This window comes from Passer montanus, unplaced genomic scaffold, assembly GCF_014805655.1.
Source record: "Passer montanus isolate IOZ18808 unplaced genomic scaffold, ASM1480565v1 scaffold64, whole genome shotgun sequence".
Classification (NCBI taxonomy): Eukaryota; Metazoa; Chordata; class Aves; order Passeriformes; family Passeridae; genus Passer; species Passer montanus.
In genome coordinates this window covers 92,397-108,212 of record NW_024371482.1, presented here as the reverse complement: position 1 = coordinate 108,212, position 15,816 = coordinate 92,397, and the positions used below count along the sequence as shown (strand labels likewise).

Below are 15,816 nucleotides of genomic sequence, written 5' to 3'. Positions count from 1 at the left end.
GGGTAAACTTTTTGCCCATAAGCCCAAACAAGCAGAAGAATTTCACGCTGGCTGGGCTGTGCGTTGGCACGAAGGGCTCTTCAGGGAGCCAGATCGGATCTGAGTGTTTCCTGCTCATGACAGAGCGGAGGTGTTGGGCAAAATTCAAATGATAGCTTCCTCCCAGGATGCTGAGGAGGCAGCACAGGTCGTGGTGCACTGAGCATCTCCCGGGGCTTTCTCACTGCCCCGCTCCTGTGCTGGCGCCTGCCTCGAGCAGCGATCCGGGCCAAGCAGCTCTTCCTGCAGGGGGATATTTAAAGGAACGGCGTAAAAAATGGCACAACTCTTTTAAACCTGTGCTCGGCGAGTCCTCCAGGACAAACGGGAGCCCGCAGGGTGCAGCCGCAGTCGCTGTGCAGCGCACATGCAGATGCTGCGGGCTGGGAGCTGCCCGGCGCTGCTCGCCTCCCGCTGCCCCGGTCCCACACCAGCATCACCTATTTATAACTGTGTGCACTGCAGGAGTGCTGCTGGACTGATGGCTTCACACAGGCACGCTAAGTGTTGTTCTATTTCTGTGATTTGCTCTCTTCTGCACAAGCTGTTGGTCCCTCGGATGCCAAAGCACTCCGTGTAGTATAGACAAAGACTCAGCTTTTTCTCTTTTATTAAAATACTCACCAACAGCACCCCAGTGGCAGGTATATTTACCATTTTCCCCAGCTCACCTGGATAATTGCATCTACTATTCCATCCCAGTCTGATCGATACCCTTGGTAAATAAGATAACCTGTCAGGTCTGTTGTCACTGCAGCCAAAGGTACTTTAGCAATGAAATTGTTTTGCTGGAGAAATAAATGGCTCTCACAGAATCTGAGGATGCTGTGACCTTTCATTAGTGACCTGAGTGACTCATCCCTTTTTGTGTGCACACTGCAGCCTCCCACCACACTGTAAAAGGTGCTCCACCAAAGTCTTACTGCTGGGTGCCTGGAGCAATGGGGAGCCAAATCCTGTGGGAGCCTCCTGCTCTGGTTGCTTCTCGTCCGTCTCCAAACATCACCTGGCCTGAGGGCTCTCACGTTGTGGCCATGGCCTGCTTGCCCCGTGCACCATCCCAGTGCCACAGTGATGTCCCCAGCACCCCCAGCCCTGTGTGCAGCAGCTCCTGCTCCCCTGGGCTGTGGAAATCTCTGACACAAAGGCATGAGCCACGTTCTCAGCACAGGGCAGCCAACCCACACTTGTTCAGTAGTAAGGGCTCCACTGGCCACACCAACACCCCTGAACTGAGTCAGAGCCAGATTTTAGCTAATGTGTGCAAAAGGAAATGAAGAATTAATCAGAGCTGAGTTCTATGCATTTAGATGTTGCTGATAGCAATATTTTCTTCTTGTAGAGTGTTTTGCATGCCAAAAAACCCCCCAGTTCTGCATTTTGGAGGAAAAAAGTGGTTGTACATCTGTGCATCTGTACGTGTGCCTGTTATTTCTGCCTGACTGGCTTCCCTGGGCTGTCAGCTCAAAAGTTCTCTGTAACATAACAAACCTTGACTGCGTTTGCAACATATCCTCAACCAAGAGCAGTTTATTTAATGAAGCAAGAAACGCTGCCAAATTTCTAAGCTTGATCCTGATCCCATTAGTGTCAGGAGCAGAAGTCCCACCATGTTTGATTTATTGGTTGAGTCTAATCTTGATAAAGGAGCTAAAAATCTGCTTTCAGCTTGATTTTGCAGACAAAACCATTGCGCCATGCTGCTGCACCAGAGAGGCTGTGGAAAAGCAGAGTGTCCAGGTGGGATTCCTTTCACTTGCTTTTAGACATCTTCAGAGTCTGGCAACAGACAGCCAAGGGAGGGAAAGGGGAATGTTCAGCTGGCCATAAGGCAGGAGCCCAAAAGGGGTGATGATTCAGGAGATAACCATGGCACAGCTTCTCCAGTGACACCAGCCCCTTCCTGCAGCAGCAAATGCTTGTGTGTGGCCTTGCCAATGTCTGGCAGAGAGCTGGGAGAAGGGAAAGGAGGATTATGATAGCTCCCTGCCTATTTACTCACTCCCAAAACTCTCCCCATGCCGCAGGTGGGACTGGGACAGGCTGGCTGCTGCCCTGGTTGCTCCAGGCACAATCCCAGCCTCTGGTTCCAGGGGATAAGGAGCCCTGGGAGGTTTGGAGTGGGGAGCTGTGCCCACACGTTTTGAGCAGGATCCCTGCAGTGACCACACTGGAAGGATGGCAGTTTTGTTGCTCCATCACCAGCTGTGAAGAGGCTCATGTGCCAGGGGTTAAACCTTAATTACACACACACCTAATAAAGGGAAAGAGCTCATTCTCCCCAGTTCACTTGGGAAGCAGCACTGTCTGAAATTCAAGGGGACTGTGAAGTTATAGATTAAAAAATTAAAATCTCACCCCACATATCTCAGATATCAGCCCAAAACACAGATCCTTACTGACTTGCTGCTTTGACAGATACAGAACACAGAAAAATGTGCAGATTTATGCCTGCAACTCTCCCTGGTGCTCAGAGATGCTTCTTAGGACAGAGATCTTTAAATCATTATTAAAAGTGAAGGGAGAGGGCACTGGAGAAGACAAGAAGATACATCTGGGCACAAGGATGCAGGGGTGAGAGCAGAGTTGCAGAGTTTGCAGCACTCCCTCCCCAGATGTGGTGATGCTTTACTTCAGCCAATCCTGCCCAAAGGGGGCAGTGCCAGGGTGTCACAGCTCCTGTGGGCTGTGGGAGCCAAGGCTGGTTCTCTGGGGAGCTGTAGCACCTTAGGCAGGATCCATGTGTGAAGATGGAAGAGCTGGACAGCTTTCAGAGGCGTGGGTGTTTGTTGAGGAAAGGAGAAGAGTTCAGAGCTCTGGAGAAGCCCAGATCTGGAGCACACATGCAAGGAGCAGGGACCAGGTCTGATCCTAATGTCTCAATCTTCCTCCTACAGAGAGAGAAGATCTCACTGGTGAATTTATGCTTTATCTTTGGTTTTCCTCTGGAAGAGGTGGGAACTAGACACTTGAGGCTCTGCTGCACCCCTGACTGGTGCTGAGCAGACTCCTCAGTGTGTGCCTGTCACAGATCACTCTCCGCTGGCTGCCTGCAGTCTCCCAGCAGTTTTCTGTCTGCAGAGCACTGGGAAGATCAGCAGCACTCCCTGAGCAGGCAGGCCCCTGCTCCAACCCGCAGGCCAGCTGGCTCCCAGGCTCCCATAAAGCTTTAAAAGAAGCCAGACAACTCACCGGTGAAAGCATGAGGTGTTTATTTGCACTGCAGATATATAACTGCACTGAAAGCCAGCTGTGCTCCCTCCTCTGCCCAGCTAAGGTGGGTCTGTGTGAGGAACAGCTGACAGAGATAAATGTCAGGAAAGGAGCACAACATCCGTCCCTGGGCCAGTAATTTCCCAGAAAGGGCTGATTTTAACTCACAGTCCGCTTCCTTAAGCTGGGCTCCCAAAGCTGCTGTTGCTGCAAATCACATTATTGAATTAAAGTGTTTGAGCTGTTTGTGGTGGGTAACAGCAAGATGAAAAATGAAAATACTGCTTGGCAGCATCTGCTTAAAAGCAGAGATCTGTCACCCCTGGTGATGACAGATCTCACCATCACATCCTGCCTTCACAAGCCTTCATATCAGTGCTGCTTCTCTTTTTATTTGCAATCTGATTTTTACAAGTCATATCTAATGCCCTTGCAAGGCCGGATGCAAGATGCAAGCACCCACCTGAAGATTTGCAAACTCTCTTGGCATTTTCCTCCTGAAAGCAGGAGTTCAGGCTACTGCAGTCATTCACCTTCCAAAAGAAAACCCCAACCAATAGCCTCCAAAAACTTTAAAATGCCATTTCTCAGTTTTGCTATGTGCTTTTCCAAAAGAGAGGGAGTAATGCCAAAAATGTCTTTTCTTCTGCAAAGGAGGTGGGTAGTAGAGGATCCCACAGATCCCGAAACAGCTCAATCACCAAGTAACTGGCACAGCTTAGTAATGTACTTAAAACCTGATTTTTAAATGAATATTTCCATTTCCAAAGCTCTTCCTCCACTGCAAAAATTTGCCCTCTCAGTTGTTCTGCAATGCAGGATCTCTCCTTAGGTGAAAGAGGGAATGCTGTTTCAAACCAAGTACAGTAGAGTAGAGGATGCAGTGGAGGGACAAGGTGTCCTGCCTGCCATCCCTCAGCCACAGAGGAGCTGGGAAGCACAGCGGTGTTAACCAGCTCAGCCTGCTGCAGGGAAATGCTTTGGACTGCAGCAAACGTGATCATCTCTTTCCATAAGCAAAAATGGTTGGGGTCAGTAGTTTTGCTTTTGCAATCTGGTCCCAGTTTTCTCTCCGATGCTGACGGTCCTGCCTGTCCCTTGTGTGCACAAAGCCTGTGAAGCTGCTGTCACCATCTCTGCAAAGCGGGTGTCAAGGTGGGGGCTGCCCCCAGGGAGGGGCCAAGCACAAGCTGATGTGGCAGAAGCAGGGGTGTCAGGTACCTCAGAGCTCATTAGAAGCCTCCCCCTTACAAATAATGTCGTTCCTCTTCTTCTCAGCTGCCTGGCAAGAGGTTTTGCTCCGGAAGGGTGGCCTCAGACACTGTCTGGCACTTTGGCGGATGGTCCTCACTCGTGACCTCCAGTCTTTGCTGGTGACCACATAGAGCAGGGGGTTGAGGGCACTGTTGAGGCTGGCCAGGCCCCGAGTCACCTGGTAGGAAACATAGATGTCCTTTGAAGCCTGTGTGCAGGACCTTTGTGGCCGCCAGCGAAAAAACAAGTTGAGGTTTCTGAAGATGTGGTAGGGGAGGAAGCAGATAGAAAAGAGAACCATGACGAGAATCACCAGCCCGATGCTTCTCCTCCTGAGGCTGGGGTCCACGCTGTCATTCCTGCACAGCACAAACACCACGTGGCAGTAGCACCCGATGATGATGAGGAACGGGATGACAAACCCAGTCACGGTGACAGCAAAGGTGTAGGGCAGGTAAACGTGCACGTGCTCCTGTCCTGTCGTGTCGTGGCACTGCGTCCTGTTGCCATCTGCCTTGCTGAAGGCAAGGTCGGGAGCTATCTGTGCGACGACCCAGACCCAGACTGCCACGCTGAGCCACACGGAGGAGGCTGCACCCTGGCACCTGCCCCGCGCCTTCAGCGGGTGCACGATGCCCAGGTAGCGGTGGATGCTGATGCAGGTGAGGAAGCCGATGCTGGCGTAGAGGTTGAGGTGGAAGAGGCTGCGGGTGAGGCGGCACCAGGGCTGCCCGAAGATCCACACTCTGCCTTGGCGGTAGTAGCTGACGAGGAAGGGCAGTGTGCTGACATAGATCAGGTCAGCCAGCCCCAGGTTGCCCACCAGCAGGCTGAGGGGCTGGCGGGCACCCTCGCGGGGCCCCGTGCAGAGGTGCCACAGCCCCAGCCCGTTCCCCAGCAGCCCCAGGGGGATCACGGTCAGGTACACGGCGGGCAGGAAGCGCTGGGCGAAGGCGGAATCCACGGGGCAGGGAGCCCGAGGCACGGTGCCATTGCCGGGCCAGGCGGAGAGAGCGTCCGCAGCCATCGGGCGCTCGGGGCGGCAGCCCCGCTCCCAGGCAGCCCCGCTCGGCAGCTGCGCGTCCTCCGGCACGGGCTGCGGCTCCCCCGCTCCTGCTGAGCCCGGCCTGGCACTTGAGGGTGCCGGACTGTCCCCGGGACACGCGAAGGATGTGCCGACAGAGCCTCAGCGGAGCGGCTTCCGTCCCTCCCCCGGCGCCTCCCCCCGCCCGCTCGGAGCCGGGCGCGGGGTCACGGAGCCCCCCGGCTGGTTTGGGTGCTGGGGGTGCCTGGAGGGGGCAGGAGGCTGAGGGGAGGCAGAGGGATGCCTGAGGAGGGGAGCCAAGGCTTGCAGCCTGTTTGTGTTCTGTCCCACTCGCCGTCAGGAGAAACCTCCCGGTTTTCCACACCGGGGGCTGGACGCCTGCCCCCCATGAGCCGCCCTCCCTGCCATTCCTGACAGCCCTTATCCTGGCTGCAGCGCTCGGGAATACCGGGAGCAGAGGTAAGGAGGACACTGGCAGTGCTCCGTGGGGCTCATGCTGCCACGGCCGGTGCTGCAGGCAGTGCCCGCGGGCAGAGATGTACCAGGCTGTCTGCCCCCAGCACGGGCAGAGTGAGCGGGCTCAGGGGCTGCCCCCTCCCTACAGCTGCTCCTGCTGCTAGTTCTGTCTCCCTCCTCAAGCACAAAACCCTTTCCCGGTTCCTCCTTCGAGCGCTGCAGACCGTGCAGGGAGGAGGTGAGATGGGCTGTGAGGCAGGAGACACCCAGATCCCGTGAGACTGGGGCAAGAGCTGAAAGAGGCGACCCCAAAGCAGACCCCGAGGAAGGGCAGCCCGGATCGCAATGCTGAGCAATAAACGGGGCCAGAAGTCATCCCTGGGATCTGCAGGCGCGGAAGTTAACGGGGAAACAATCAGCAGGGAGAGGGTTTACCCTGATAAGCCATTTCCCGTAGGTAAACGACCTTGGGGGAACGGCTTGAGGCGCAAGGCTAGGCTCTGGAAAGACCGCGTCCGCTTGCTTTCCGGGAATTGAGCCGGGCAGGGGTGGGAGGAGGCTGGTATCTCATCAGCCAGAGAGGAGGAGGAGGAGGGAGGGTGAGTCCTGCCCAGCCATCCCGAGTGCGAGCCCATCCCTCCCGGGAGCGGCCGAGCATCTCTGCCGCACCAGGGCAGCTCGGGGACACGGTGGGCAAGCGCAAGATGGGGTGGGGGCCAGCGGCCTGCTGAGGGTACTGTGTGTCTGTTGACTTCAGAAAGTGCTCGCTGGAGCAGATAAGCGATGGAAAACATTGTGTGTTATTTCCTGCCTGTACAATAAAATCTCACCACCACGGGTGTGCCGCCGAAAAGGTGAAGTGTGGAAGGTGTTTCCGTGCAATGAAGAAATGGTTTTTCTGCGGTTTGCAGAGGCTCTGGTGGGTCTGTGCCGCTGGAGTTACAGCAGCAGGGGGGTCCATGGGGGTTCACCCCTCAGGGCATCCTGCCCCCCTCCTGCCCCCTTCGCCTCTGTGCACTTCAGCTGCTCCTGCATCCTGGGCTTGGGGTGGCACTTGCACAGCAACTTTATGGAGGTGTGGAAGGGCAGCGAGAGGAGAGGAGCAGTTCCCTTTGCCCCAGAGCATCAGCCTTTGGGGAAACTGAGGCAGAGACAGCAGCTGGCTGGGACGACTTCTGTGATCATGGGAAGGGTCATGAGCTGCTCTCAGCAATGAAGGCAAAGCTTTCCCTGTCCCGAGAACGAAAGCTTGGAGCTGGTGCCTGCTGCAGTGGGAAGAGAGGAGCAGGGCAGGGCACTGCCCATGAATGGCTGGAGCCCCATGCCCTCCACATCTCCTGTTCCCTGGACCCTTTGGAAGCACAATCACAGAGCTTTTCTCTTGTGCCTCCTGTGTGTTTTAGGTGTTCACTTGACCCGTGGTTTCACTCACAGTACAGGTGCTGCTGCCAGCTCTGCCCAAACATCCTGCATGAGGACGCTCCCCTCTGCCCCTGGCTCTGGCAGGCAACAGCAGTGCTGATCTCAGGATGAGAACACAGGGCCAAGACAGCTCCTGCAAACACATAACCTGAATAACGTATTTCCAGGAAAAGTAAAAAACCCATTTGATCTGCTTGATGATTTTTTTTCTTTTCCAGTTGAGCACTGCATTCCTGTGCTCAGTTTCTGAAAATGTTTCACTTTAACAAGGGGCTCATCCAGCCCTCTCTCACCCAGCTCTATGCATTTAAAAATCATCAATCATGAGAATGGCTTGGAAAAGCAATTCTGATGCATGTTGTTTACTCATCCAGCAGGACAGTCTTCCTTCAGCTGCTGCGTGTGCTTGCACAGAAATGAGCTGTGATCTGCTGCTCATCACTGGCTCGGGAGTGTGGCTGGCACATCCCAGCCTGTGTGCAGATGTTGCCTTGTGCCTTGAGGACAGGAGTAAATTTTCTTTCAATTTGGGGATTTTTATCTTTCCACGTTACCTGTGGATGGGGTGGAACATTCCTCTGTTGCCCCACATGAGCAGGCAAAGCCAGGACCCTGCGTCAGAGCCTCAAATAACCACGTTTCCAGGGTAGCAGGGCTTCAGAGGGAAATATTGTGAGACTAGCAATCAAACTGCAAGGGTTGATTTCCCTGTATTCATAGGGAAAAATGACTCTGATTTATTTGGAATCATTAATTCATTATTTAGATGCTTAGTGAATCAGGGAGACATTCTGCAGTGGAAAAAAAAAAGATAATTATAGCAGAGGTGTGTTGAGTCATTTGTTTGAGATGAGAATTGCAGGTTGCTGCCTAAAAAGTGACCTTCTGATTTTTACCATCACCCAGAGGTGGCTAGGCAGGATCTGGGAGTGTGTGACAGCCCTGGCAGCTCACCCAGCCTTGGTGGCCGAGTCCAAACATGCTTGAACAAGAACTGGCTTACAACCAGGATTTTCAGTACCCACAACATGTTTTATCTATGTCAGTTGAGGAATGTGGTAGTTTTGAAGTCTACATGAGCTTTAGGCCACCACTTGTTCGGCATGGCCACCAGAGAACTGAAAAAGCCAACCAAAGCTGTTTGTTCTGAGATTTGCTGCCTGCTGGAGGTTCACCATGCGCCCCATATCAAACAGAATTAATGATTTGTATTCAGGCTGAGCACCAGATGAGTGCAGTAAATAATTCTCTTTGTAGGCAATGTTTTACTGCAAGAGCAGTGAGGTTTCTTTTTTTTCTTTCTCTCTCTCTTTTTTTTTTTTTTTACCCCCAAGAGGTGGCTGAACTGCATCCTTGACTTTCATTTTCTTTTCAGCTCTTGCAGGGCCTGAGGGAGTGAGTGAGTTGCCTTGGCCCTGCTGCCTTTCTGCTGCTGCGGGGAGGCTTTTCTTTGGGCTGGAGAGAGGAGCTGCCGTGCCATTCATCCTTTTGCCCCTTCACCCCAGACCTGCCCCGGTCAGGAGCACAGGCAGCTGATGGTGGCTGCACCATGCTGGGGAAATCCCAGCCCAGGGGAACTGGAGGAAGCGTGGGCCTGGCAGTAGGAGGGATGAGCTACAGGGGAGTTTGGGTATTGGTTTTTGGGAGCTGAGAAGAGGCTGTGCCTGTGGCTGCAGATGCAGCAGCAGTGCCATGCCCTGCCCTGCTCTCCTGCAGCCCAGCACTGGAGACCTGGGCACTGCTATGGCCAGGGCTGGTGCCATCAGCAGAGCTTGTGGCTGGGTGAGAGTGAAAGGTTTAACCCAGGATATGATAAATTGTAATAATGTGTCCAGTGCTTTGATTCACACCTTTTTTCTTTTTCCTCCTCTTACTCTAAGCAGCCTGAACTGAGGTGCCTCCAAGCTGCCCCACCCTGTGCCAGGACTTTCCTGCACCCACCGAGCTGGCCCTGAGCAGCAGGGCTGGGCTCGCCCTGCACAGACAAGCTCCACACCTGGATGAGCACATCTTTATTTTTGGTTCCAGAAATACCCATCTAAGAAGTCCATCTCTCACCTGGACACGCCACCCCAACCGCTGCTCCTTCCACTGCCCTTCCCGCGGCGGATCGCGCGTTCCCTCTGCACATTTGTGCGAGGCCGTTAGAGGGCATTTGGGTTTCATTTTCCATCACCCACAAGGACTTTTTACTGGGAGAAAGCACAGCCAGAGCAGCCGAGCAGCTCTCCTGCGCCGGCTCCTGCACGGCTGGAGCAGCTCCAGCCCGTCGGGAGACGGCCCCGACGCATCTTTGCGATTTGTTTTCCCTTTTCCCTGCTTTTCCCTCGGCCCCGGAATGTGCTTGGATGGCAGGCGGGGAATGTCTGGTGCTGCGGGGCGGAGGATCCGCTGTCTGAGCTCCTCGCTTGCCGGAGCCCTGCCAAACCACCAGCGCTTTGGAGGGGAGGAGGCCCGGCAGAGCGGGAAGGCTCGTGTTTATTCTGGAGGGACGAGGGGAAGGTGAGTTAGAGCTGCCATCAGGAGCACCCTGCCCGTGCCCGGGAAGGCAGGGTGGGTACCATGGGCTGGCTGAGCTCCTGCATGGTTGAGCAGCTCAGCCTGGCGTGGCAGTGACTCGTGGGGTGCAGCTTGATGAGCTGCTCCCTCCCTGGGGAACCAGGGCATGAGGGTTTCCTCCAAGAATTTTGGTTTCCAGGTGCTGGAGATGCCCTCTCTTGAAGTCCCTGCAAAGCAGAACTGCATGATGTAGTAAAGAAGCAGCATCATCTCTTCAGAAGCCCCACTGGTCCAGAAAAGGACCAATTCCTGGTTTCTTGGGTGGGTTTATGCTTGGAGCAGGATTTCCCCATTTCCCATTTCATTCAGCCTAAGGAACTCGGAATGCTGCCCAGTAACCCTGCCTGGGGCAGCGGGGTGTACAGAGGAGGCAGGTGATGGGTGACACGAGGATCTTGTTCTCTGCTTCCAGCCTCCTTTGCAGCCAAAGTCCATCATTTCCTCTCTGCTGTCCCAGTGGAAACACCCTCCATCTTCAGCGTAACCACAGTGCCATGGGTTTGTGCCAGACTCTTTGCCGGGATGAGGCGTTGGCTCCAGGGTGAATCCGGGGTGGGCACAGCTACAAACGACCTCCTCTTCCCATCTGGAAAGGCAGAATGCAGATCAGTGGGGAGATGGAGAGGGGTGGTGGTGTGTCCCCCGCAGCTGGGGAGCACGTAGCATGGCAGTGCAGGGGGAAAGAAGTGGGCAGAAAGTGCCAAGAGCACTGTGTCCACACTGGGGCTGTGCCAGGCTAGTAAAGGGGTGGCAGAAGCACCTCCCGGCTGTGCCCAGGGAGCCAGGCAGGAGCTGCAAATCCATCTCTGGCCATAGGGGCAGGCCGGGCTCACCTGCGTGGGATCCACAGTGCTCTTGGATTCAGACATCCAGACACCCCAAAATGATGGTCTGCACTTTGTTTGCCAAGCAACGTTTCGGCAGATGGTTCGTGTGTCCCTGAGACACGGTCAGCTCATGGCAACACCACAGGCAGGTGTTGCTGGCACTTTACTTCCCCTCTCAGCCCCCCGTGCGCCCGGAGGCAGCGGCTGCCCCGGCCCCACTCACCGCCGGGCAGGGTCTGGCCGCGCACAGCCGCCTCTGGGTCTCCAGGCGGCACAGGCGGTTCTGGTTGGACACGCGGCTGGCGAAGCCCAGGCCGCAGGTGGCCGAGCAGGGGCTCCACTCCGTGCCCCACGGCGGGCAGGGCGGGCGCAGCGGCACTGCCCCGGCGGCTGCAAGAAAGGACGGGGAAAGGATGGTTGGAGGTGTTGCGGTTCATATGGGGGGCACCCCGGGGAGTCCTCTAGGCTGTGAGTTCACCGGGAGCAGCAGGAACACAAGGAGACTCCACACGGCTCTGAGGGTGCTGCTTAGATGAGGGTTTATTGGGGGTCCCACCCCCGGGAGCAGCATGGTTAATGAGGGGGAAGGGGAGAGAGGGAAGAGCTAGGAAGAAAAAGACCAAGAGAGAGTCTTGTCTTCCTCACACAGCTTAAGAGGGACATTCAAAGCGGGCACGGAATGAGATTTGGGCCAATGGGATTACAAATACATGATCCTTCAGGGGAGGATCACAGCTTGGAATAAACCGTACATTTTCGAGGGGTCAGACAGTGCACACCATTTAACTAAAATGCGACACCACAGGAGGCAGGTGCTGTGCTCCCTGTGGTGCTGCAGGCATCGCCCTGCGTGCAGAGAAACGTGTGAGGTGTCTCCTGCTGATGTTTCACAGCCATCCCAGACTTGTGTGAGCCCTCTCCCTGGAGCTGCTCCGCATCTTACCTGCCCTGGCATCCCGGGGGAGGTGCTGGTCCTGGGCGTCACAGATCCACTCCGGGCAGCACTTCCCGGGCATCTCCACGCGCCGGGGGAAGGGGCAGTCCGGGGTGGGCAGCCGCACATCCTCCTGGCACAGCGGGATGCAGGTGAAGCCCCCGTCCAAGCAATGGCACTGGATTTTGCAGCTGGGCTGGAAAACCTCCCCGTCTCGGTAGACCCGGCCGTTCACCTCGCAGCCCTCCTCATCGTCTTCAACTGCAAGGGACAGCCCGTTAGGGACAGAGGGACAGAGATGGGGATGGCAGGGGCAGTGCTGGGGGTAACTGTGGGGCTGGACAAAGGGATTGAGGTGAGGGGACCACAGAATTGACCGAGTGGTGTGCAGGGCAGACATGGGTGTGCAGCAGCATGTTCATCACTCAGTCTCCTCCCCTTCCCTGTCTTCTCTCCTCAGCTCTCTGTTTTTTCAAAGCTCACAAGCTGTGAGAACCCCCTTGCCCTTTGGCTCTGACCCTGCCTTCAGGATTTCCAGGCTAGGAAAATTTTCTCTGAGATTTCTCTGCAGGACCCCCAGGCTCCAGCCTTGGCTGGGTGACTGCAGCACCCCTGGGACCCCCTGTCCATTCTCACTGAAACCACCCTGAATTCTCAGTCAGAAGGCAGCACAAGAGCTGGCAGGAGATGGGGCACAGCCCCATGGCCAAGCTTGTGCACCATCCTCAGGAAAGCTGCTCTCCTGGCCTCAACCTCTCCCCTGGTGGTGCTGCGGGATGCCTGAAGCCATGTGAGGTCATGGCTGAGCTGGGCTGGAGTGTGGGGGTATCCCCGGGGAAAGTGGGAGCCCCTGTGCTCACAGTTGCAGGTGCCTCCCATCCCTGCAGACGCTGAGCTGTAGTCACAGACGAGGCCCTGGCTCTGGTCACAGACGTGCAGGAAGTCGCAGGGCTCTCCCAGGCGCCGGGCACAGATCTTGCAGCAGCCACACCCATCCAGGACCAGCGGGGACCCGCGGGGGCAGCGGGGTGGCACCCAGGGGCAGTAGCATGGTCTCCGGCACAGCTGGGCACAAACCTGTGGAGGCAGAGCTGAATCCATGCAGGTGGTTTTTGGCTAGCAGCTGCTTTGTCACTGGGACAGCCAGGTGACTTTGTCACTGGGACAGCCAGGTGACTTTGTCTCAACCATGGGGGCAGATTTTTGGTGGAAGGAGGCTCCAAATCCATGGGAATATCTCAATCATCCTGGAAAGCTACTGTCCCCTTTGAAGGGCACCTATGGAAAACCATGGAGAATCAAGGATGCTCAGAGGCTCAGAACTCTGAAAGATAGGGACTTTAATGTGCCACTACTCTGAACACACAGGATGGGGCTACAAGGTGAGTATCCCAGGCAGTGGTGGTTATTTAATGAGGTCAGCAGCCCCAAACAGCCCAGTGGGAGAGAGGAAGGGAGGGAGGCAAAGCAGCCCATCCCATGCCTGCCCCCAAGGCTGTGCCCAGCCCAGGGCAGGGGGCTTTGCAGGGACAGAATTCACGTGGTGAGTGCACAGCACCTCACTCCTTACAGTCTTAAGAGCTGTCATTCATGCCAAGAAACACGACATTGCATCAGCAGTGGGGATCTGAGGCCAGGCAGAGCTCACTGCATTCCTCACTGGTCCAGCTGCATCCTCTGCTTGTCCCTGGCTGCAGCATCCTCACCTGGCCTGGCCCACTGGGCAAGGAGCCCAGAGACAGGCACGTTTTCAAGGACTGGGAGCTCTTTTCCCTCGTGGCTAGACTGAATAATCACTTTGGCAGGGCTGTGCACTGCAGTGCTTTGCCTGCTCAGCCAATTGTCTGCCAGGGAGGTGCCCAGAGGAGTTCACCTGGGCAGGAGGATTTTGTACCCTTGGGTCACCCTGCTTGCCCCAACAGCTCTTTCAGGCAGCTCTTGAGCTCCCATCATGTCACAGGTGACAGAGCTGTTGCATACAGAGCCACGAGAGCTGGCTCTGCAGTTTGGAAGAGAATCCTTTGCCAGTGCTGGCCTGACAGTGATGTGAGCCCCCGGCAGCCCTGCTGCTCAGCACCAGGCACACGCTGATGGATGCAGGGCCAGCGTGTGCAGCACAGCAAACCTGCAACCAAACCCTTCATCCCTGCCCTGGTCCAGTCCTCGTGTGACTGCTGAGTCTGCCAGGAGAGCACTGGGCTCAGCCAGACCATGTAGGTTTTAGATACCATTTTTCTTTTTCTTTCAGTTTCTCCCAGTGGTATCAGGTCTGACATGAGTCAGACAGAGAGGGTAGCTCCTGGTGCTCTATCTGCTCCCCGTTTGCAGCAGTTCAGATGCTTTTCATGGGGCTATGGGAGTGTCAGTGCCAATAATTGGAGTTAAATATACCCAAAATGGATTGGGTAATCTGGGTCTTGCTCTAGTTCTGCCAGTGAGCAGCGTTATTAATGTGGCAGGACCGAGGGACTGGCTGTGGTGGCCAGGTTTGGGCTGGCAGCACGATGGTCCTTGGTGATTCTCCAGGCACTCATGAGCACCTGGGGCAAGAATCATTACTCTGTTACAGCTCACCCAGGCAGCCAAGGGCATTTTTCATCTTTCAGGAGGTTGTTATTACAAATCGATGTTTTAGAAAGATTAGCTGAGCCATAAATCCATTTCTCCCTGCTCCTTGTAATTTACTTGTCTTTAGATGACAATGTGGCTTCTGTCAGAGATCTGAACTCTGGGAAGAGAGTCAAGTAGGCACAACGTGGCCACGACATCCCTGCTTGGGGATTCAAGCAGCAATTAGAACTTGGAGCTGAGATGCCCCAAATTCTTCAACATTCCTGTTCTCTGCACAGGCAAATATTTTCACACAGAGTCCAAGAGAAAAAAAAAATAATAAAACCTCTGCAACAACCCAAATCCCACTGGAGGCAGTGGCTTGGCATGAGCATTCCAAGGAGTGGGGAGAGCTGAGTAACGCCAGGGCCGGTGCTCGTGGCTTGGCCCCTGCCTCGGGAGCCTGGGCGGGGATGGAGGAGCCCGGAGGAGCCCGGAGGAGCCCGGAGGAGCCTGGAGGAGCCCGGAGGAGCCTGGAGGAGCCGCTGCCGCCCAGCTGTGGTCGCTGGCCGGCGGGGCCCGAGCGCAGCCCGGCGCGGAGCGCGCAGCGCCGGGAGCGCGCAGCGCATTGCTGGCATTGCTGGCATTGCGGGCATTGCGGGCATTCCTGGCATTGCTGGCATTGCTGGCATTGCGGGCATTGCTGGCATTGCGGGCATTGCTGGCATTGCGGGCATTGCGGGCATTGCTGGCATTGCTGGCATTGCGGGCATTGCTGCGCGCTCCTCGGACCCTGCTCCTTCATCCCCAACACCTCTCCGAGCACAGCTCTGCCCCTGCATCACACCAGGCTCGTGGTGACACGCCAGTCCCTCCTGCTCCCCGCTTTGCCAGAACCGGCTGCTGCACGGCTGAAGCTGCCCCAGTGCCCCGTCTGCCTTACCTTGGAGAGGATGCAGAGCAGGGAGAGGAAGAGGAGCTGCTTCTCCAGCTGGAGCCTCATGCTGCTCTGCCCTGTGCCACTTCAGCACATCACCCCCCAGGCAGTTTGGAGGCAGTGTTCGCAGGTTTTAAAGCCCAGAGCAGGTCCTGCTGGTGTTTATACTCTCCCTGCTCTGATGTCACTCACAGGCTCCAATATAAACATGAGTAAGTTTGGACAAGCCTCAAGATTTTCTTTTTTTTTCCTTTCTTTTTTTTTTTCCAGCCCACATTCCAGCTGCCATTTCCACTCTTCTCAAGGTGAGAATGTGCCGTCCACCAGGACAAGGAGTGAAGGGAAGGGATGCTGTGCTGTCCCTGGGGAGCAGGGCAGAGAGGCTGGGGAACAAGGCTGTGAGGTGATCCAGCTCTCTTCCCCTAGCCTGGGAGGGAAGCTTCATGCCCTATCCTGTGATCAAAGTCTGCCCAGGCAGAGCTGGTACCTTCCTCCTGGGATTTGAAGGGATTGGCAGGAGTGTCCCTGCTGCTGCTGTGGGACAATGCTGTGACCAGGCAGCAACAGGGCATCCCCCCCT

At 55.7% G+C, this 15,816-nt stretch overlaps 2 protein-coding genes across 3 annotated transcripts; both read right to left on the bottom strand.

The window, feature by feature from the left end:
- Positions 1–3,234: 3,234 nt before the first annotated feature.
- On the bottom strand, positions 3,235–6,539 carry LOC120511335 (P2Y purinoceptor 1-like). The gene has a single exon (XM_039728188.1). It carries the CDS (start codon positions 5,531–5,533, stop codon positions 4,475–4,477), a length of 1,059 nt encoding a protein of 352 aa, XP_039584122.1. The 5' UTR covers positions 5,534–6,539; the 3' UTR covers positions 3,235–4,474.
- A 3,897-nt stretch (positions 6,540–10,436) lies between these two features.
- On the bottom strand, positions 10,437–15,403 carry CCN5 (cellular communication network factor 5). 2 transcript variants are annotated; one of them, XM_039728191.1, is made up of 5 exons: positions 15,243–15,403; positions 12,610–12,826; positions 11,759–12,010; positions 11,039–11,193; positions 10,437–10,574 (listed from the first exon to the last, which is right to left on the bottom strand). In XM_039728191.1, exons 1-5 carry the CDS (start codon positions 15,300–15,302, stop codon positions 10,551–10,553), a joined length of 708 nt encoding a protein of 235 aa, XP_039584125.1. In that variant the 5' UTR covers positions 15,303–15,403; the 3' UTR covers positions 10,437–10,550. The 2 variants fall into 2 exon arrangements, with proteins under 2 accessions (XP_039584125.1, XP_039584124.1); XM_039728190.1 differs by having other exon boundaries at positions 11,039–11,205; positions 15,243–15,400.
- Between the last annotated feature and the right edge of the window lie 413 nt (positions 15,404–15,816).